Source organism: Chiloscyllium plagiosum, chromosome 29, assembly GCF_004010195.1.
Source record: "Chiloscyllium plagiosum isolate BGI_BamShark_2017 chromosome 29, ASM401019v2, whole genome shotgun sequence".
In the NCBI taxonomy this organism is placed as follows: domain Eukaryota; kingdom Metazoa; phylum Chordata; class Chondrichthyes; order Orectolobiformes; family Hemiscylliidae; genus Chiloscyllium; species Chiloscyllium plagiosum.
The window spans coordinates 5,701,507-5,724,508 of record NC_057738.1 but is presented as its reverse complement, the minus strand read 5'-3'; the positions used below and the strand labels follow the sequence as shown (position 1 = coordinate 5,724,508).

Here is a 23,002-nt window from a genome sequence, read left to right as displayed (position 1 = left end):
TCCCAGAGATGTCCCCTAAAGCGCTCTGCTAGGAGGCGTCCAGTCTCCCCAATGTAGAGGAGACCACATTGGGAGCAACGGATACAATAAATGATATTGGTGGATGTGCAGGTAAAACTTTGGATGTGGAAGGCTCCTTTGTTGCTGTGTATGCCCTGGGGCTGCTTGCATACTAGGTCTAACAAACCTAAGACAGGCTCTCATAAGTTGTTTGGTCTATACAGCTTTTCCCTAAAAGCCAGTGAGGGCAAAACTATTTACTAGACCTGCACATATTGACTGAATTGCTGGCTTCTAGGATACATGGGCACTTTTTAATATATCTTTTGGAGACTCATGGTAGTTTGTGGACTTTTGGAATTGGGAACACCACATGGTTCTCGTCTTTATCAACAATTTTGACTTGAATTTTACAAACAAATTTAACTGTTGATTTTCTGGAAACATCTGGCAAATCAATTTGAAAATCCGCAATTTTTGAAACTTGGTTGCACAATACTCATGAAGTAACAAGTGAGTAAAGAATAAACTACCGAATTAAAATACAGTCTAGCAAATCTGGAAGCCTGGCATTCAGTGCCCACCTTCTTATTAGAATACAAGATATGCAATAGATTGTTTAAAAAGCATAGATCCCTTATTAGGCATTTGCTCAAAGAGTGGAATTGTGTTGTGTGTAGTATGTGGAGTAGCTGCAAAATATTGTCTTTTTAATCTTTAGGTCACTTGGGGTACTGTTGCCTCAGAATTGAAAAGTTGTGGGTGTAAATTGTATTCTAAGCCTTGGAACTAGACTGCATTAGTACCAAGTGGGAACGATGCATTTTAGAACATAGAACATTACAGCGCAGTACAGGCCCTTCAGCCCTCTGCACCAAGCTGTGAAACAAATCTGAAGCTCATCTAACTTAAACTATTCCATTTTCGTCCATATGTCTATCCAATGATCATTTAAATGCCCTTAAAGTTGGTGAGCCTACTATTGTTGCAGGCAGTACGTTTCACGCCCCGCTACTCCCTGAGTAAAGAAACTACCTCTGACATCTGTCCTATATCTATCACCCCTCAATTTAAAGCTTTAGATTAGATTAGATTAGATTACTTTACAGTGTGGAAACAGGCCCTTCGGCCCAACAAGTCCACACCGACCCGCCGAAGCGCAACCCACTAACACGGGAAATCTGGCATGGCCAATTCACCTAACCTGCACGTCTTTTGGACTGTGGGAGGAAACCCACGCAGACACGGGGAGAATGTGCAAACTCCACACAGTCAGTCGCCTGAGGCGGGAATTGAACCCGGGTCTCTGGTGCTGTGAGGCAGCAGTGCTAACCACTGTGCCACCATGCCGCCCAGCTATGCCCCCTCATGCTAGCCATCACCATCCGAGAAAAAAGGCTGTCACTGTCCACCCTGTTTAATCCCCTGATTATTTTATGTCTCAATTAGGTCACCTCTCATACTACTACTCTCCAATGAAAACAGCCTCAAGGTCCCTCAGCCTTTCCTCATAAGATCTTCCCTCCATACCAGGCAACATCCTAACAAATGCCTCTGAACCCTTTCCAAAACTTCCACATCCTTCCTATAGTGCAGTGACAGAACTGTTTGCAATACTTCAAGTGTGGCTGCACCAGAGTTTTGTACATCTGCAGCATGACCTCGTGGTTCCGAAATTCGATCCCTCTATTAATAAAAGCAAACACACCATTTGCCTTCTTAACAACCCTATAAACCTAAGTGGCAACTTTGAGGGATCTAGGTACCTGGACACTGAGATCTCTCTGCTCATCTACATTACCAAGAATCTTGGTCAGTCGTTTGCATTCCTGTTACTCCTTCCAACTGTTACTCCTTCCAAAGTGAATCATCTCTCACTTTTTCGCATTAAACTCAATTTGCCATGTCCATTTTGTTATCTTTCAATTTTTATCAAACAACCCACATAATTGGAATGAATAAACTTTATCTTTGCCATATAGTTCTTTGTTCTGTGACAAGAAGGACTCAATCCATAGATTAAACCTTCAGTTTCAATCCAGGTCTCAGCCTCTTGAATGGGTTAGTTGATTTTTTGCTGCTGTTTACTGCTTGGGAAACATTCAAGTTGCTAAGAGTCAGATTGTTAGGCTCTTTTTTTTGAGATTCTTACACACTTGATGTGACTGCAAGACACTTCTGTGAACAGCCAAACTTGATTAAGCAAGTTCAGGCTTTGGAGGAACCCTTAACGCTGCTTCGTAAACATTGTGAAGCAGTGTCTCTCTGAACAAAGGAACCAGTTCTTCCTTTATACAAAATTTTTACATCACAGTCAGTAATGCCCACAAGACAACCACCAGCCACACACTCACAGTCACATGCCACTGAAGACTTGACCATTTCCAGAAACAATGTAATTGAGATCATTCCTGAATGGCAAGATCTGTTGTAAATTGTTTTTTTTTTAAACTGCAGGGTGTAGTCAGAATTTTAATTTCAATGTTCTTATTGATTCTGAATAGGAGATGACCATGTCAATTTTTTTACATTGTACCTGCAAGACAGAGAAACCTACCACCCTAACCTCGGGGCATCCAATTTCTTGCAGGTCAGCAGAGCAAATTAACCCCTTAATATCTCAAGATCGAGCTCCCTTGAGAGTTCAAGCTGGCTGTACATGCTATGGAGAATGACAGCCTCAGCCTCAGAACTTTTGCCCACCACCTGTTTCTGGCATGATTAATCTTTATAAGCTTATGTTTCCATCACAATTTTTAGAGGTAGTATACCTACTGATGTGTACTTAATGAGTCTGGAAATATCTTTTCCAGCTAACACTACTTTATTGATGGGTCTCCATCCCTGCTGCCATGAGTGATTTTAGAATATTGCCAATCCATTCAAAATAAATGGCCTAGGGTTACAGCCAGCAGTAAAACAGTGCCAATCAGAAAATCTAGGCAGGTATCTTTCAGGTAGCCATTTTTAGTTGAAAAGCAAACTAAACCGCTATAAGGTCACCCCATATCCCCCAACGTTCCAGGGAAAACAGCCCCAGCCTGTTCAGCCTCTCCCTGTAGCTCAAATCCTCCAACCCTGGCAACATCCTTGTAAATCTTTTCTGAACCCTTTCAAGTTTCATGACATCCTTCCAATAGGAAGGAGACCAGAATTGCACGCAATATTGCAAAAGTGGCCTAACCAATGTCCTGTACAGCCGCAACATGACCTCCCAACATCTATACTCAGTACTCTGACCAATAAAGGAAAGCATACCAAATACCGCCTTGACTATCCTACCTACCTGTCACTCCACTTTCAAGGAGCTATGAACCTGCACTCCAAGGTCTCTTTGTTCAGCAACACTCCCCAGGACCTTCCCATTAAGTGTATAAGTCCTGCTAAGATTTGCTTTTCCAAAATGCAGCACCTCACATTTATCTAAATTAAACTATATCTGCCACTCCTCAACCCAATGGCCCATCTGATCAAGATCCTGTTGTAATCTGAGGTAACCTTCTTTGCTGTCCAGTACACCCCCAATTTTGGTGTCATCTGCAAACTTACTAATTATACCTCTTAAGGTCACATCCAAATCATTTATATCGATGATGAAAAGTAGAGGACCCAGCACTGATCCTTGTGGCACTCCACTGGTCACAGGCCTCCAGTCTGAAAAATAACCCTCCACCACCATCCTCTGTCTTCTACCCTTGAGCCAGTTCTGTATCTACTAATCAAAACCAAGAGTAGAAACTGTAAATCACAGGCCCTGATGTACTGCTTTGTACACCCTTCTGTCCTACGCCCTGATCAAATCACACCCTTAACTATGTCCATAGAACAGACTATATTGGACTTGGTATTGTGTAGAGTAACGGGATTTGAATTAATTGACTCCAGAGTAGGAGCGACCATGACATGATTGAATTGTACATCCAGTTTGAAAGAGAGAAGGATTGGTCCAAGACTTTTATTTTAAACTTAATGGCAATTTGTGGGTGTGAAAACTTAGCTAGCCAAGGTGAACTATGAAATAAGGCGCAGGAATTAATCAGTGGAGGTGTAGTGTCAGGCATTTAAAGATATATTTCAGAATAAGTGCAGTCCTGATATAAAGAAAATTCCAAGGGTGATCCACCACATGGTTAAGTAAAGCAGTGAAGAAAAGTATCATACTTGAGACAGTACGATTGTACAAAGATGAGTGGCATGTCAGAGGACTGTTTATAATTGAAAGAGCACTACAAAATTCCATGCAGGAACTGCCACAAACACTACGTAGGACAAACAGGAAGAAAGTTAGCCACCAGGATACACGAACACCAGCTAGCCACAAAAAGACACGACCCTCTCTCCCTCGTAGCCCTACACACGGATTGAAAAAAGCCACCATTTCGACTAGGACAACACATCTATCCTGGGACAGGCTAAGCAAAGACATGCCAGAGAATTCCTAGAGGCCTGGCACTCCAACCACAACACCATAAAAAAACACATAGATCTAGATACCATCTATCAACCTCTCAGAAAATGAACAGGAAATGACATCACCACAAACCCCAGGAACCCCAGCCAGGACAAACATATGAATAGAAAGCAGGAGACAACAGCTTCGCTTCACTTGGAGGTTGCCACTGATGATGTTATCTAGCCAGGTAATGAAACGTCTGGATATCAAACCTACCGCTCAGCGGGCAAACCTACACCCTAAAAGCACTAGAAAATGATTAAAAGATCAATCAGGACAAATAAATTAGAGAACAATAGCTAGCTGGCTAGAAATGTAAAAACAGCAAGAGGTATTATGAGACTGTATCTCTTTATTTCTGTTTCTAATTGAGGACGGAAATGAGAAAATAAGACCATGAAACTCTGGGCAGAATTAGCCCATTCAGCCTAGCAAGTCTGCTCTGCCATTTAATCGTGTTTCTCAACCCAATTCTCCTGTCTTCTCATAATGCTTGATCCCCTTACCAATCAAAAAAATCTATCTCTATCTCTGTCTTAAATGTACTCAGTGACTTGGCTTCCACAGCCCTCCTGTGGTAGTCAGTTCCATAGTTAACCACTCTATGACTAAAGAAATTCCGACTCATCTCCATTCTGAAGGGTCATCCCGTCATTCTGAGGCTGTGCTCTCATGTCCTAGTCTCTTCTAGTGGAAACTTCATCTCCGTGTCCACTTTATCTAGGTATCTTAGTATTTTATAAATTTGAATCCGATTCCCCTCATTCTTGTGTACATCCATTGTGTACAAACCCAGAGTCCTCAACTGGTCGTCATATGAAAATCCCTACATTTCTGGGATCGTTCTTGTAAACCTTCAATGGACCTTCTCCAATGACAGTACAGCTTCCCTTAGATATGGGGCCCAAACTTTTCACAATATTACAAATGCGATCTGACTAGAGCGTTATACAGCCTCCGCAGTACATCTCTGCTCTTGTATTCAGGCTTCTTGAAATGAATCCTAACATTGCATTTGCCTTCCTAACTGCCAACTGAACCTGTGCTAACTTTGAGAATCTTGAACTAGGATACCCAAGTCCCTTTGTGCTTCAGATTTCCAAAGTCCTTCCCCATTTAGGAAATAGTCTGCACCTCTAGTGTATGATGCATTACCTCTCACTTTCCCGCATTGTATTCCATCTGTCACTTCTTTGTCCACTCTCTTAGCCTGTCTAACTCTTTTCTGTAGCCTCCTGCTTTCTCAGTACTACTTGTCCCATCACCTACCTTTGTCATCTGCAAACTTAATAGTAATGTCCTCAGTTCCTTTGTCTGGATTACTAATATAACTTGGGAATGGCTGTCGTTCCAACATGGGTTGCTGCAAAATTCAAATAGCCATTGGCTGCCATTCTGAAAAAGACCCTCCAGTCAGCCAATCCTCTGTCAATGCCAGTACCTTGCCCCAAACACCAAGGGCTGTTACCTTAGCAGCCTTCTGTGTGGCCCTTTTTCAAAGGCTTTCTGGAAATCCAAATAAATCACATCCAATGGCTCTCCTTTGTCTAACTAGCTCATTACCTCCTCAAAGAATTTTAACAGATTCGTTAGGCATGACTTCACCTTTACAAAGCCATGCTGCCATACTCCTAAATAACATCTTGAATAATAAATTCCGAAATGTTACCAATGATTGAAGTCGGGCAAACTAACAGTTTCCTGTCTTCTGCCTTCCTTCTTAAACAGCGTGTTAAATTAGCCATTTTCCAGTCCTCTGGGACCATCCTAACTGCAGTGATTCCTGAAAAATCACCAATCCATGTACAGTCTCCTTAGCCATCTCCTTTCTAAAATTTATGGGTAAAATAACATTTAAAAAAAAATTGTTCCATGGTTTGAAAGTTTAGTTTGATACTCATTGTGACCACTGTCCTTTTGTAAAGCTATGGGTTACAGCAGTGTTTGCAGACTAACTGGAACCGACGGAGTTTTGTACAGATGGAGCTTTGGTAGGTAGCAAGAAGCTGATTCATTTTGTGGGCAAGTGATCAGTGATTGATGACAATGGCTCTGTGTCTGTCTGTCTGTCTGTCTGCCAACAAGCATGTCATTGGTTTTCAGATAATGAACAGCTTGGAGCTAGGAGCAAGATGCAGAGAAGCTAGTAGGTTTTCACTGTCCAGGAATGCTTCCTCTGTTCTCTGCAGTAAGCCCCTTTTAACCTACATAAAACAAGGTTATTGTTCCTTCAGTTTCTGCAAGCTGCGACTCTTAATTGATAAGCTAGTGACCTGTTTGAGTGAGCCAGCCATTCTGTGCCTTTTTGCAGACCAGAGGAATCATCCAGAAAATGACGATGGAGAAGCAGCATTCTGACCAGTGTAGGAATCATCTCAGTAAGCTTTGTGAACTGGTGACATTGGGTTGTTCTCTCAAATTTTTCCTGCAGTCGATAACATATCTTTTATTTGTGTGTGTGAGTAAAAGTAAGGGGGAGTTTATAAGGGAATTAACGTTTTAATTAGTGTTATGTGGTGACTGTTTGTTTATAATTGTTTACCTGTAGCTAAGAGTCTAATTACTTAGAATAAGTACTAATTCTTGTTAAGTATAGAAAACTGGTCCATGATTTCTGTCAAACTGAATCTGAAAATTAGGAAATCTTCATATATTTAAAAAAATCTTTAACTTGTGTGATGACCGTTGATTCCCAGTGAGATGTGACAGTATACTTGTAAAAAGTGAAATTAGCATTTAGTCCTCGAGAGGGTGAGCATGGGAGTTCATGATAGGTAATTAGGACATTAGGTAATTAGGTAATTATGATGAATGACCTTTTTCTCTGCCTTCACAATAAAGAATACAAAAAAAATCTCTAATACCTATAAATCAGGAGGTTGATGGAAAACAAAAATACGGTAAAATTATAATTTTTAGGGGAGCAGGGAAGTCTGGCATGGGGAATGTTTAAGATTGATGATTAGGATGATTATAGATGCGCACTCAAAATAATTAGGAAGACCCAGCACAATTTTCTGAAAGAGAAGACTTGTTTAACCAATTTATTGGAATTCTTTAAGGGAGTAAAATGGCATTGTGTAATGTCTCTGTCTCAACTGCCCCAGAGGTGTGTAATAACATCTCTGAGCAGGTTCATTAGAAAAATATATTTAGAGTAACATGAGCCTTGGTGCGCAGTGGTAATGTCTCTACCCCTGCACCAGGAGGCCTGGGTTCAAATCCCCCTGCTCCAAAGGTATGTAATAACATCTCTGAATAGGTTGATTAGAAAAAGTAGATTAAATAACAAAAAGAGTAACATAGGCTGCAGTGTGGTGCCATGATAGTGTCTCAACTCTTAGACCAAGAAGCCTGAGTTCAAGTCCCACTTGCTGCAGAGGTGAGTTGTAACATCTCTAAATAAGGTGATTAGAAAAATAGGTTAAATTGCAAAAGGTAAAAAAAAGAATAACATGGGCTGTCTTGTTGCACAGTTGTAGTGTTCCTACCCCTAGACCGGGAGGCTCTGATTCAAGTCCTACCTAGGTTCAATATAAAAATTTTAACAATTAGTGGAGCAGTGTGTACTGTTGATAAAGGGGGGCCTGAAGATGCAAAATACTTAACAGAAGGCATTTAATAAGGCTATTATAGAAAATTCAAATCTTATGGTCAAGGGGATAACATATTAGCATAGTCAGAAGATTTGGTTTTTCAAATCAGGGAATAGGTCTTTCCCTGATTTGAAAGACGTGACCAGTGGAATTCTACTGGGTTCTGTGGTGGGGTGTTAATTTTTTTTTACAATTTATAGCAATGATTAAATGAATAGTAGTGAAGCTAAGGTAGCTAAATTGACATCAAGCAAGGTGAGAAAACATGTTGTGAAGAAGTCAGAAGGAGCTTACAAGCAGATATAGATAGGTTGAATGAATGGGCAAAAATCTAGCAGGTGGAGTATAATGTGGTCACGTGATGTTCACACTAGCAGGAAGAATAACCAAGTATGCTATTTAAAAAAAGAACAGCTGTGAAATTCTGACTTGTTTATAGGTGTTGTTTTCATGCATGAATCACAAAAGTTAGCAAGCAGGTACAATGGGAACCTAAGCAAAGAAAGATGTTATGATTCAATTATACAGGGCATTGGTGAAGTCTCTTCTTGAGTATTGCATAGAACGTTTGTGCTCTCCTTATTTAAGAAAGAATGTAAATGCCCTGGAGGCAGTTCATAGGAAGATTACTAGATTGGTAACTGAAGTGAGTGGGTTGTTATTATGGGGAATAATTGGACAGAGTGGGCTTGTTTTCACTGCACTTTAGAAGAACAGGTATGATTTGTTTGAAGTGACATTGATTTAGGAGAAGTTTATTCTGTGGTCTGCCCAGAATTGGGCAGCATCGTTTTACAATAAGGAATTAGCCCTTTAGGGCAGAGAGGAGGGAAATCTTTTTGAGGTTTGAGAGATTTTGGAACTGTTTACCTCAAAAGATGGTGCAAGTGGTATATTTGAATATTTTTAAGGTGGAGGTTGATTCCCCTGCTGAACAATAATCTAAGGTTAAAGGGTACAGATGGGAACACAAGCAAATCAGCAGTGATCTAGTTGAATGGTAGAACAAGCTCAAGGGGGCAAAATGTCTACGAAAGCTAGTTCATATACTTGTATGTGAACCATTAAATTCTGGGGAATGAATCCCTAATCCATTTAGCCCTAGTTTAACCCTTGAAGTCCATGTAATATCCCAGCAAATTGAAGCTGCCCTCTTTTCACAAACAAAAGATCTTTGCTAAGCTGGTGGTAGGGAGAGGTGCTGCTGTTGGTATTCCACGTGCAGTCTAACTAGGATTTTGTGTAAATAAAATGTGACTCGTACGCAGTGGTATTCTGGTCCTTTGGATATAAATGACATGTGTGTTATCCATTTTGATTATTTTCTGTACCAGTTTTTGACATTGTAATGGTCTATGTGTTAGGACCCTCCAACAACTTTGGACTTCCACTTAGTTACATTCGTTTCTAGCTTTTCACCATTTGGAAAATATCCAGTTTTAACCTTTCAGTTCCAAAATGAATGACCTCACATTTGCCTATGTTGAAATCCATTTGTCAGGTTTGTCCATTGACTGAATTTAGCAATGTCTCTTTATAGTATTGTGCTTCCATCTCCTGCTTATACTGTTGTCCATCTTTGTTTTGCCATCAAATTTAGCTATGTGGCTTTCTGTTCCATCATTCTAAGTTGTTAATAAATGTGAATAGTTTTCGTAAGAAATCTTTTTAAAACAAGGTCAAAAGCTGTCACTGTATAAAGCAGTGAAATATATATTTATAAATTGTTTATAGGTTGCTAACTTTTTGTTTTACTGATGCTACAGTTTTTTAAACTATGTACAGGTTCTCTCAGCAATGGTTCTTCAAATGGATCGATACTGTCACCTGAGGTGGCAGTTGAAAATGCAAAAGAGGATAGGTTACACACTTCTCGGAAGGGAGATGGAAATGATGCAAGCTCATCGGAAAATGAAGATGGGCCAGTGAGAAAGAGGTTAGTGTTCCCTTGATGTCTGTTAATCTTGTTCAATGGAAAAGTGCAGGGACTTTTGACTTTTAAAGATCATTGTCATCTTCAGTGTTAAAATATATTCATCTTGTTGAATGGATTTTAATTGGCCCCAGAGAAAATTCTCTCCAAATACAGATACCTGACTTCAAACCCTAGACCTAATTGTTATGATTGCATTTCCTTAACCTAGGATGGCTTGCTTCTTGCCTCTTACTTTGGACATATTCTAAAGTATAATCTGAAAATTTGAAATTTAATGATATTATCAACTGGAAAAATTATATAAATGACTGAAATGTGGATTTAAGCTCTCTCATGCTCTTTGGAACATGATCTTGTGGTGTACTAAGCCAACAGCTTGGATGTTGTTAAATTAGATCATTTTACCACTACAGCTAATATAAAGTATTGAGTTTTTTAAAAAAAATTAACTTTTCAGAAATTTGATTTTGACATGTTAAGAGTCTTTTGTCTATTGACTATTGCAAATATTCATTTTATTAAAGTATTTGATATAATGTTTCCATTTTTGAAACTTTGGCTGAATGATCTATTTTTCATTAAAAAGTATAATTGTTTAGGAATTTACTGGTTGTAAATTCAAAGAGTTGTGAAGTAAGACTTTAAAAACATTGAGTGCAGTATAGTAGTGTATTTGAATATTTGTGTTTGAGTAGCCTGAGATGTCAGTAATATTTGACTACATTCCTACTTGTCAATTTGTCCATTTTCCAAGAATGCATAAATTTGTAATTTAAATATTTTGATTGCTGGATTCAATTGTTAGCACTTTTTTGCTCTGTCAGAATGTTGTAGATTCAAGCCTCAGTCCGGAAATTGAGTGCACAATCCAGGCTGACCCTTCAGTGCAGTGCTGCTAGTATACTGTTGGTAGTGCAACATTTCTGGGGAAATGCTTGTCTATTGAAATGGAATTTAAAAATCTCAAGATACTGTTTAAAGGAGAGCATGGTGTCCTAAGCTTTGCTCCTCCTTTAATCAACACATGAAGTCTTCACTTAATATTGCGGTTTTATTCCTGAAAGTGGGACAACTTAAAATGTAATATTGATTCCCACAGGAATCAAGATTGGAATAAGGTTCTGTATGATCGTCTTTCAAGGAAAGAAAATTATAACTATATTCCAAAATAATCCAAGTGGAAATGCAGTACCTTTTTAAATGTCTAGGTTCTGAAATGAGAAAATGAAATGAAATAACGTGAGTTTCCCTCTTAATGACTTACCTAGTGGCCTCCATTTGCAGCAGTGAGAGCTCAGACCAGAGGGCTTGCCGATAAGGTAAATTTCCCTTTTAAAAGAGAGTCGTTGAGGAGGAATACGCAGTTGATAGGGCAAAGGTGCAGTCAGTGTGATGGGTTGAAGTGTGTCCATTTTAACGGAAGAAGTGTCAGAAATAAGGGTGATGAAGCTGAGGAGATGGGAAAATAGTAGTCATTTTATTGGGAGTTTTCTACAGACCCCCCAGTAGCAATAGAGACACGGAGGAGCAGATTGTGAGGCAGAGTTGGAAAGGTGCAGAAGTAACAGGGTTGTTGTCATGGGTGACTTTAACTGCCTTAATATTGATTGGAACCTCCTTAGTTTGAATAGTTTGGATGGGGAACAGATGGTATGGGAAAGTGTTTAATTGGGGTAGGGGGTATTTCAATGGTATTAGGCAGGAACTAGGGCACCTAAAGTTGGGAACAGATGTTCTCCAGGAAATGCACGATAGAAATGTGAGGTTGTTTAGGAAGCACTTGCTGATAATGCTGGAAAGGTTTGTCCCACTGAGGCAAGGAAGGGATGGTAAATTGAAGAAACTATAGTTGACAAGGGATGTGGAGTCAAGAGGAAGAAGGAAGCTTACTTAAAGTTGAGACGAGAATCAAACTGGGCTCTAGACCGTTACAAGGTATTCAGGAAGGAACTGAAGAATGGACTTAGGAAAGCTAGAACTGGGCATGAAAACACTTTAGCAGGCAGAATTAAGGAAAACCCGAAGGCACTCTATGCTAGTGTGAGAAACAAAAGGATGGCCAGATGGAGCATAGGGCTGATCAGGGATACTGGAGGGAACTTGTGCCTGGAGTCGACGGAGGTTGGTGTGGTCCTTAATGAATACTTTGTTTCAGCTTTCACTACTGAGAGGGACATTCATGTTTGTGAGGACAGCATGAAACAGACAGATATGCTCAAACAGGTTGATGTGAAGCAGGAAGTGCTGAAAACTTTGAGAAACATAGGATAGGTAAACCCCCAACAAGACGGGATATACCAAGATTAATACAGGAAGCGAGGGAAGAGATTGCTGCACCTTTGGCGATGATCTTTGCGTCCTCACTGTCCACTGGAATAATGCCAGATGATTGGGGTGGGGGGGAGCGTGGCAAATGTTATTCCCTTGTTCAGGAGAACTGCAGACCAATCAGTATTATGTCTATGGAGGGCAAATTATTGGAGTGGATTTTGAGAGACAGGATTTATGATTACTTAGAAAACCAAAGGTTAATTAGAGATAGCATGGCTTTGTGAGGGGCAGGTCATGCCTCACAAAACTTATTGAACTCTTTTGAGGATGTGACAAAATACATTGAAGGTAGAGCAGTGGATGTGCTGTACTTGAATTTTGGCAAGGCATTTGATAAGGTTCCCCATGGTAGGCTTATTTAGAAAGTAAGGAGGCATGGGTTACGGGAAAATTTGGCTGTCTGGACACAGAATTAACTGACCCATAGGAGACAGAGGATGGCAGTAGATGGAAAGTATTCAGCCTGGAGCTTGGTGACCAGTGGTTTTCTGCAGGGATCGGTTCTGGGACCTGTACTGTTTGTGATTTATAAATGATTTGGAAGAGGAAGTGGAAGGGTGGGTTAGTAAGTTTGCCAATAACACCAAGGTTGATGGGGTGGTGGACAATGTGGAGGGCTGTTGTAGGTTGCAATGGGACATTGACAGGATGCAGAACTGGGCTGATAAGCAGCAGATGGAGTTCAACTGGAAAAGTGTGAAGTGATTCACTTTGGAAGGTCAAATTTGAATGCAGAATACAGGGTTAAAGGCAGGTTTCTTGGCAGTGTGGAGGAACAGAGGGATCCATGTGTCCATGTCCATAGATCCCTCAAAGCTGCCACCTAAGTTGATAGAGTTGTTAAGAAGGCATGTCGTGTGTTGGCTTTCATTAGTCGGCGGATTGAGTTGAAGAGCCACAAGGTTCTGCTGCAACTCTATAGAGCCCTGGTTAGACCACACTTGGACTATCGTATTCAGTTCTGGTTGCCATAGGAAGGATGTGGAAGCTTGAGAGAGGGTGCAGAGGAGATTTGAGGATGCTGCCTGGACTGGAGAGCATGTCTTATGAAGTAAGGTTGAGGAAGCTAGGGCTTTTCTCATTGGAGCGAAGAAGAATGAGGTGACTTGATAGAGGTGTACAAAATGAACAGAGGCATAGATAGAATGCATAGCCAGAGACTTTTTCCAGGGCGGAAATGGCTATCACTGAGGGGTGATTGGAGGAAGATTTAGGGGAGATGTCAGAGGTAGGTTCTTTACACCAAGAGTAGTGGGTGCGTGGAAAGCACTGCCAGTAGTGGTATTAGAGTCAGGTACATTAGGGACATTTAACCGACTCTTGGATAGGCACATGGAAGATGATAGGGTGAAGGGCATGTAGGTTAGTTTGATCTTTGAGTAGGATTAAAGGTCGGCACAACATCGAGGCCCAAAGGGCCTGTGCTGTGCTGTACTGTTTTATGTTCTAACTGTTAAAAGGAAACAAATCCGACAAATAAAAGGAAATGCGACGTTCTACTCACTGAACCTTCTGTAGTGTATGCACTTATGTCCCTTTTTTTTGACCCATGCCAACTGGTGGCAATTGCAGTGTGGCTGGTGGATCCAGTGGGCTGTCTTGACATGTGGGAGCTTCCTGCAAGTACAGAATTTGGGCAGTAGTGCAGCACTGGGAGAGGCTGTCTGTCAGAAGTCTAAACCTAGATATAGTCTCAAGTTTGAGAAGAGACAAAAAGATCATGCAAAGTTGTTGCAGATCAGGCATTACATGTTATGATATGATATTAAAATGAACCTTGCAATGTTCCATAAGATTTCTGGCCCCAATAATTTAGTGAGGTTAAATGAAGTAATGCTTAATAGGGCTGTGTTGAACTGGAGTTTCCTGTAATGCTGCTGCACATCACCTGGTTGTTTTATCATCTTTAGAGTTTAATGGGACTTGGTACAAAATTGCCTGTCACATCTGGCCATATAATGTTCAGGTGCCTGAAAAGTTGAACCTGAGATTTTACTCTTCTGCCACCTGATTTCTGGAAGTCTAAATTTGTAGAATCCCTACAGCGTGGAAGCAGCCATTTGGCCCATCAAGTCCACACTGACTCCAAAGAGCATCCAACCCAAATCCCCACCTAGCCTGCACATCTTGGACACTATAGGCAATTTAGCACTGCCAATCCACCTAACCTGCACTTGTTTGGACTGTGGGAGGAAATCAGAGCACCTGGAGGAAACCCATACAGACACCGGGAGAATGTGCAAACTTCATGCAGATAGTTGCCTGAGACTGGAATCCAACCCAGGTCCCTGGCGCTGTGAGGTAGCAGTGCTAACCACTGAGCCACCCCTAAGTATATTAATTTACAGGATGAGGACATTGCTGGCTAGGCAAGTATTTATTGTCCATCACCTAATTGCTCAGAATCAACCAGGTTGCTATGAGTCTGGAGTTGCATGTAAGCCAGACCAATTAAGGATGACAGATTTCCTTACCTAAAGGACATTAGTGAACCAGATGGATTTCTCTGATGATCAACAACAGTTTCTATTGAATTCAAATTCCACAATCTGCCAATGGCAGGATTCAAACCCAAATCTCCAACATTACCCAGGATCCAGTAATATTACCATTAGGCAATCGCCTCTCAGGATGAGAGGGTGGGTTTTGAACTCGGTGGGCCTCCAGATTCCCAGCGTAGGGACATTACCAAAAACCCAACTAGTTCCATCAGAAAGTAACAGCATTGTCCTGATTTGAATAGCAGAGGATGGATCCATTGACCTCTTGGGTTATGGGTCCAGCACATGCCTAAGCCACTTTCCTATCTGAAATTGTTAGGTGTACAAATTTTTTGCTATTAAAACATTTTACCAGTAGATACCATGAATCATTGGCAAAGACCTTTGTATAATTTTCGAACGTTTCAAATAGATTTCCTTTGTTCATGTTGAGTTCTCTTTTAACGTTTTGTTTGGTCTAAACTCCATAGCTTATCCTAGTTTCTTAGATTCTTTTGATAAGATATCGACTTGATCTCCTTATTGCACACTCTTAAAGCCAATAATTTCCTTTCACTGAAGTGTGTTTGGAACTGTATGTGTAAAGAGTAAAAATAAAGAGCATTTTTCAAGCATCATGTGATATGGTACAGTTTGAGATAAAATCATTGTGCACTGTCTCAAAGTTAGAAACATTTTAGCTTATCCACAGAACTAAACTTTTTTTATTTATTCACTCATGGGATGTGGGTGTTGCTGTCTGCACCAGCATTTATGGCTGATAGCGAGTTTTGAAACGATTTGTAGCTCAGGTTGAGGTTCTGGATGTAGGTTTGCTCGCTGAACTGGAAGGTTTGTTTTCAAACCTTTCGTGACCATACTAGGTAACGTCTTCAGTGAGCCTCCGGATGAAGCTCTGGTGGTGTAGCCATTCTCTATTAATGTGTTTGGGTTTCTTTGGGTTGGTGATGTCATTTCCTGTTGTGACATGGTTTCCTATGGTGATGTGATTTCCTGTTCTTTTTCTCACGGGGTGGTAAATGGGATCCAAGTCAATATGTTTGTTGATAGAGTTCCGGTTGGAATGTCATGCTTCTAGAATTTTTGTGTATCTCTGTTTGGCTTGTCCTAGGATGGATGTGTTGTCCCAGTCAAAGTGGTGTCACTCCTCATCCATATGTAAGGCTCCTAGTGAGAGTGGGTCATGTCTTTTTTGGCTAGTTGATGTTCATGTATCCTGGTGGCTAGTTTTCTGTCCAATGTAGTGTGTGTTACAGTTCTTGCAAGGTATTTTGTAAATGACATTAGTTTTGCTCATTGTATCAGGTCTTTCAAGTTCATTAGCTGCTGTTTTAATGTGTTGGTGGGTTTGTGAGCTACCATGATGCCAAGGGGTCTGAGTAGTCTGGCAGTCATTTTGACGTAGGGGAGATTGGCTAGGGTTTCTGGATGTGTTTTTTATGCTTGTTTGTGTTTGTTGCTGAGAAATGGGTGGACTGTGTCCATTGGGTACCTATTCATTTTGAGTACACGATATAGGTGATTTTCCTCTGCTCTGCATAGTTCCTCTGTGCTGTAGTGTATGGTGGGTCATTGAAATAATGTTCTGATGCAGTTTCGTTTGTGGATGTTGGGGTGATTGCTTCTGTAGTTCAGTATTTGCTCCGTTTGTTGTTTTCCTGTAGATGCTGGTTTGAAGTTGCTGCTTCTGTAGTTCAGTATGCTCCGTTTGTGTTGTTTTCCTGTAGATGCTGGTTTGAAGTTGCCCATTGGCTGTTTGCTCTACTGTGACATATAGGAATGGCAGTTTGTTGTTTTCCTCTTTTTAGTGAATTTTATTCCAGTAAGGGTATTATTGATGGTCTTGATGGTTTCTTCAAATTTGTTTCATTTAGTGATGACAAAGGTGTCATCCACATAGCAGACCCAAAGTTTGGGTTAGATGGTCGGCAGAGCTATAGTTTCTGCATTACTGCCTCTGCTAAGAACCCTGATATCGGAGATCCCATGGGTGTTCCCTTGGTTTGTCTGTAGGTTTTATTGTTGAAGGTGAAGTGGGTGATAAGACATAGGACTATTAGCTTGATGATATTGTTCTTGCTGATGAAGTTAGTGGTGTTTGGTGTATGTGTCTTTGGTTCTTCTTATAGTGTAATCAGAGTTTCCTTGACCAGGTTGATGTTGTGAATAGGGCTCTTACGTCAAAGGAGACCATTATTTCCTCCTCCTCTATCTTAGTGTGTTTGGTCTTCAGGAATTCTTGGGTGGAGTGGATGGAGTGGCGTGGCGTGAGTCTTCTACTAGCAGAAATCTGGAGAAATAAATAAGACTGACTTCCAAAAAGTGAAACCAGATGGATCCAACAGACCACACTTCTACAGATTACCCAAAATTCACAAACCAGGAGCCCCCCTAAGACCCATAGTCTCACTACCTGGAACACCAACTTACAGACTGGCCAAGGAGCTTCACCAAAGACTAAAACAAGGCCATCACTGTTAATTCCAGGTTGTTATTGAATTCAAATTCCACCAACTGTCGTAGCAAGATTTAAACTCAGGTCCCCATGGGTTTGTGGATTAATAGTCCAGTGGCAACATCAGTGGCTTCCCCATTAACTGAGAGCTCTTAAATTAGAATGTTACAATATGCTATGCTTTGGCATTTGACATCATTTTATCTCTCACAGCTGTTATTGACTAGGTCAGAAATGGCCTTGGATGAATGGAAGTATTTAAATTTGGCAAAGTGAAGAGGCTTGGAGAGCCAGTTGTGGTTTTAGTGAAATGTTAAAATTTTTTGGTCTTATTCAGGGGAAAAAAAGTACACTTGCAGTGCTATTCTCATCAGAATGACTTGTGAAATGCCACTGCGTTTTGCTGTGGGTGTTTCAAGTGCATCTGTCTTTTTTTTCCTGACTGGATGGGCTGAGGAGGAAAGAGTACGGAGAGCCCGGTTTAACACTGAGCTCTGATGTTTCATGTTTTAATTCCAATTAACAGCCGAGAAACTTTTCAGATAGAAGCAGATGTTGAATTACTATAATACTGTTTTCCTTAGTCTGGAGTTTCTTTTACTTTTAATAGTTTATGACTGGTTGTAATATTATTTCAATTCATTATAGTCCTTCATTATAGTTCTTTCAAAATGAAGGACAACAATGCAAAAGAGGGATTGCAGTGAATTTTTAAATAGAGATAATAAACCATCTAATTCAGTTATCAAAGACCCATCTACTTGTATTAGAGTTAAAACCATCTTTAGTTTAAATCCTTTTTTATATTGCAGAATTCTTCCAGTAGAAAGTGTTCTGTAGTTTTAATTGGTCCCAGTGCACTTCAGTTGGGAGCCCATGGGGAGAGATTTTAAAAATAAGTTAGTCACCCTGATCAATGCCCAGTGACCTAGCTGGAAAGATCACTGATGCTGTGAAAACATCTTTTCCTCATCCGATTGGCTCAGTGTCGTCTTGTCTGTATTGACTTGTGTTTGTTATGGAAAGTGCACACATCGGTGTTCATGCAAATTAATATATCCTTCATTAGAAGTCTGCACTTAGGCCCCTATAGTGCTTCCCTTTTTAAAAAGTGGGCTAAAACCCATGGAGTGATCCAAAATTATGGATGATACATGGGTAGTCGCTGATAAATTTAGTAAATAAGGAGATCTCTCCTGAATTTCTGTAATTTGTAATCATGTGGAACCTGTAACCGCAAGGGGTAGTTAAGGTGATAAGCATAGCTAAATAAAATTAGGAAGCATGGGATGCAAGATTTAACTGATAGGATACAGTGAAGTTGAGAGGAGCAGGAAGCAGCAGAAGTTAATTGGACTGAATGACCTATTGTTTGTGTAAATTCTGTAAAGGGCTTTTGTGGGAAATTGTCTATTCCTGACCATTTTCTTTTTGACCAGCTCAGGTGCGCTCTCTCTTGCTCTCTTCCCGCATGCTCTCGCTCTCCCCACGTGCTCTCGCGCTCTCCCTGCGCGCACCCTGTCCCTCCCTTTGCGCGTACCCTCCCCCTCTCTCTCTTGCGCCACTCTCTCTCTCACACACCACCTTCTCTCTCTCTCTCGCGCCACCCTCTCTCTCTTTCGTACCATCTCTCTGTCTCTCTCTGCCTCTTTCTCTGTCTGGCGCTCTCTCTCTGTCTGGCGCTCTCTCTCTTGTCTGGCGCTCTCTCTCTTGTCTGGCGCTCTCTCTCTTGTCTGGCGCTCTCTCTCTTGTCTGGCGCTCTCTCTCTTGTCTGGCGCTCTCTCTCTTGTCTGGCGCTCTCTCTCTTGTCTGGCGCTCTCTCTCTTGTCTGGCGCTCTCTCTCTTGTCTGGCGCTCTCTCTCTTGTCTGGCGCTCTCTCTCTTGTCTGGCGCTCTCTCTCTTGTCTGGCGCTCTCTCTCTTGTCTGGCGCTCTCTCTCTTGTCTGGCGCTCTCTCTCTTGTCTGGCGCTCTCTCTCTTGTCTGGCGCTCTCTCTCTTGTCTGGCGCTCTCTCTCTTGTCTGGCGCTCTCTCTCTTGTCTGGCGCTCTCTCTCTTGTCTGGCGCTCTCTCTCTTGTCTGGCGCTCTCTCTCTTGTCTGGCGCTCTCTCTCTTGTCTGGCGCTCTCTCTCTTGTCTGGCGCTCTCTCTCTTGTCTGGCGCTCTCTCTCTTGTCTGGCGCTCTCTCTCTTGTCTGGCGCTCTCTCTCTTGTCTGGCGCTCTCTCTCTTGTCTGGCGCTCTCTCTCTTGTCTGGCGCTCTCTCTCTTGTCTGGCGCTCTCTCTCTTGTCTGGCGCTCTCTCTCTTGTCTGGCGCTCTCTCTCTTGTCTGGCGCTCTCTCTCTTGTCTGGCGCTCTCTCTCTTGTCTGGCGCTCTCTCTCTTGTCTGGCGCTCTCTCTCTTGTCTGGCGCTCTCTCTCTTGTCTGGCGCTCTCTCTCTTGTCTGGCGCTCTCTCTCTTGTCTGGCGCTCTCTCTCTTGTCTGGCGCTCTCTCTCTTGTCTGGCGCTCTCTCTCTTGTCTGGCGCTCTCTCTCTTGTCTGGCGCTCTCTCTCTTGTCTGGCGCTCTCTCTCTTGTCTGGCGCTCTCTCTCTTGTCTGGCGCTCTCTCTCTTGTCTGGCGCTCTCTCTCTTGTCTGGCGCTCTCTCTCTTGTCTGGCGCTCTCTCTCTTGTCTGGCGCTCTCTCTCTTGTCTGGCGCTCTCTCTCTTGTCTGGCGCTCTCTCTCTTGTCTGGCGCTCTCTCTCTTGTCTGGCGCTCTCTCTCTTGTCTGGCGCTCTCTCTCTTGTCTGGCGCTCTCTCTCTTGTCTGGCGCTCTCTCTCTTGTCTGGCGCTCTCTCTCTTGTCTGGCGCTCTCTCTCTTGTCTGGCGCTCTCTCTCTTGTCTGGCGCTCTCTCTCTTGTCTGGCGCTCTCTCTCTTGTCTGGCGCTCTCTCTCTTGTCTGGCGCTCTCTCTCTTGTCTGGCGCTCTCTCTCTTGTCTGGCGCTCTCTCTCTTGTCTGGCGCTCTCTCTCTTGTCTGGCGCTCTCTCTCTTGTCTGGCGCTCTCTCTCTTGTCTGGCGCTCTCTCTCTTGTCTGGCGCTCTCTCTCTTGTCTGGCGCTCTCTCTCTTGTCTGGCGCTCTCTCTCTTGTCTGGCGCTCTCTCTCTTGTCTGGCGCTCTCTCTCTTGTCTGGCGCTCTCTCTCTTGTCTGGCGCTCTCTCTCTTGTCTGGCGCTCTCTCTCTTGTCTGGCGCTCTCTCTCTTGTCTGGCGCTCTCTCTCTTGTCTGGCGCTCTCTCTCTTGTCTGGCGCTCTCTCTCTTGTCTGGCGCTCTCTCTCTTGTCTGGCGCTCTCTCTCTTGTCTGGCGCTCTCTCTCTTGTCTGGCGCTCTCTCTCTTGTCTGGCGCTCTCTCTCTTGTCTGGCGCTCTCTCTCTTGTCTGGCGCTCTCTCTCTTGTCTGGCGCTCTCTCTCTTGTCTGGCGCTCTCTCTCTTGTCTGGCGCTCTCTCTCTTGTCTGGCGCTCTCTCTCTTGTCTGGCGCTCTCTCTCTTGTCTGGCGCTCTCTCTCTTGTCTGGCGCTCTCTCTCTTGTCTGGCGCTCTCTCTCTTGTCTGGCGCTCTCTCTCTTGTCTGGCGCTCTCTCTCTTGTCTGGCGCTCTCTCTCTTGTCTGGCGCTCTCTCTCTTGTCTGGCGCTCTCTCTCTTGTCTGGCGCTCTCTCTCTTGTCTGGCGCTCTCTCTCTTGTCTGGCGCTCTCTCTCTTGTCTGGCGCTCTCTCTCTTGTCTGGCGCTCTCTCTCTTGTCTGGCGCTCTCTCTCTTGTCTGGCGCTCTCTCTCTTGTCTGGCGCTCTCTCTCTTGTCTGGCGCTCTCTCTCTTGTCTGGCGCTCTCTCTCTTGTCTGGCGCTCTCTCTCTTGTCTGGCGCTCTCTCTCTTGTCTGGCGCTCTCTCTCTTGTCTGGCGCTCTCTCTCTTGTCTGGCGCTCTCTCTCTTGTCTGGCGCTCTCTCTCTTGTCTGGCGCTCTCTCTCTTGTCTGGCGCTCTCTCTCTTGTCTGGCGCTCTCTCTCTTGTCTGGCGCTCTCTCTCTTGTCTGGCGCTCTCTCTCTTGTCTGGCGCTCTCTCTCTTGTCTGGCGCTCTCTCTCTTGTCTGGCGCTCTCTCTCTTGTCTGGCGCTCTCTCTCTTGTCTGGCGCTCTCTCTCTTGTCTGGCGCTCTCTCTCTTGTCTGGCGCTCTCTCTCTTGTCTGGCGCTCTCTCTCTTGTCTGGCGCTCTCTCTCTTGTCTGGCGCTCTCTCTCTTGTCTGGCGCTCTCTCTCTTGTCTGGCGCTCTCTCTCTTGTCTGGCGCTCTCTCTCTTGTCTGGCGCTCTCTCTCTTGTCTGGCGCTCTCTCTCTTGTCTGGCGCTCTCTCTCTTGTCTGGCGCTCTCTCTCTTGTCTGGCGCTCTCTCTCTTGTCTGGCGCTCTCTCTCTTGTCTGGCGCTCTCTCTCTTGTCTGGCGCTCTCTCTCTTGTCTGGCGCTCTCTCTCTTGTCTGGCGCTCTCTCTCTTGTCTGGCGCTCTCTCTCTTGTCTGGCGCTCTCTCTCTTGTCTGGCGCTCTCTCTCTTGTCTGGCGCTCTCTCTCTTGTCTGGCGCTCTCTCTCTTGTCTGGCGCTCTCTCTCTTGTCTGGCGCTCTCTCTCTTGTCTGGCGCTCTCTCTCTTGTCTGGCGCTCTCTCTCTTGTCTGGCGCTCTCTCTCTTGTCTGGCGCTCTCTCTCTTGTCTGGCGCTCTCTCTCTTGTCTGGCGCTCTCTCTCTTGTCTGGCGCTCTCTCTCTTGTCTGGCGCTCTCTCTCTTGTCTGGCGCTCTCTCTCTTGTCTGGCGCTCTCTCTCTTGTCTGGCGCTCTCTCTCTTGTCTGGCGCTCTCTCTCTTGTCTGGCGCTCTCTCTCTTGTCTGGCGCTCTCTCTCTTGTCTGGCGCTCTCTCTCTTGTCTGGCGCTCTCTCTCTTGTCTGGCGCTCTCTCTCTTGTCTGGCGCTCTCTCTCTTGTCTGGCGCTCTCTCTCTTGTCTGGCGCTCTCTCTCTTGTCTGGCGCTCTCTCTCTTGTCTGGCGCTCTCTCTCTTGTCTGGCGCTCTCTCTCTTGTCTGGCGCTCTCTCTCTTGTCTGGCGCTCTCTCTCTTGTCTGGCGCTCTCTCTCTTGTCTGGCGCTCTCTCTCTTGTCTGGCGCTCTCTCTCTTGTCTGGCGCTCTCTCTCTTGTCTGGCGCTCTCTCTCTTGTCTGGCGCTCTCTCTCTTGTCTGGCGCTCTCTCTCTTGTCTGGCGCTCTCTCTCTTGTCTGGCGCTCTCTCTCTTGTCTGGCGCTCTCTCTCTTGTCTGGCGCTCTCTCTCTTGTCTGGCGCTCTCTCTCTTGTCTGGCGCTCTCTCTCTTGTCTGGCGCTCTCTCTCTTGTCTGGCGCTCTCTCTCTTGTCTGGCGCTCTCTCTCTTGTCTGGCGCTCTCTCTCTTGTCTGGCGCTCTCTCTCTTGTCTGGCGCTCTCTCTCTTGTCTGGCGCTCTCTCTCTTGTCTGGCGCTCTCTCTCTTGTCTGGCGCTCTCTCTCTTGTCTGGCGCTCTCTCTCTTGTCTGGCGCTCTCTCTCTTGTCTGGCGCTCTCTCTCTTGTCTGGCGCTCTCTCTCTTGTCTGGCGCTCTCTCTCTTGTCTGGCGCTCTCTCTCTTGTCTGGCGCTCTCTCTCTTGTCTGGCGCTCTCTCTCTTGTCTGGCGCTCTCTCTCTTGTCTGGCGCTCTCTCTCTTGTCTGGCGC

At 43.8% G+C, this 23,002-nt stretch overlaps 1 protein-coding gene across 2 annotated transcripts in view; it reads left to right on the top strand.

The window, feature by feature from the left end:
- LOC122564342 (protein Jumonji-like) overlaps positions 1-23,002 on the top strand; it is a 438,171-nt gene that overhangs the window by 228,572 nt on the left and 186,597 nt on the right. For both annotated transcript variants that reach the window (XM_043719074.1, XM_043719075.1), the window contains one exon: positions 9,835-9,985. In XM_043719074.1, the coding sequence (XP_043575009.1) occupies positions 9,835-9,985 (151 nt within the window). The remainder of the gene's footprint in view (positions 1-9,834; positions 9,986-23,002) is intronic.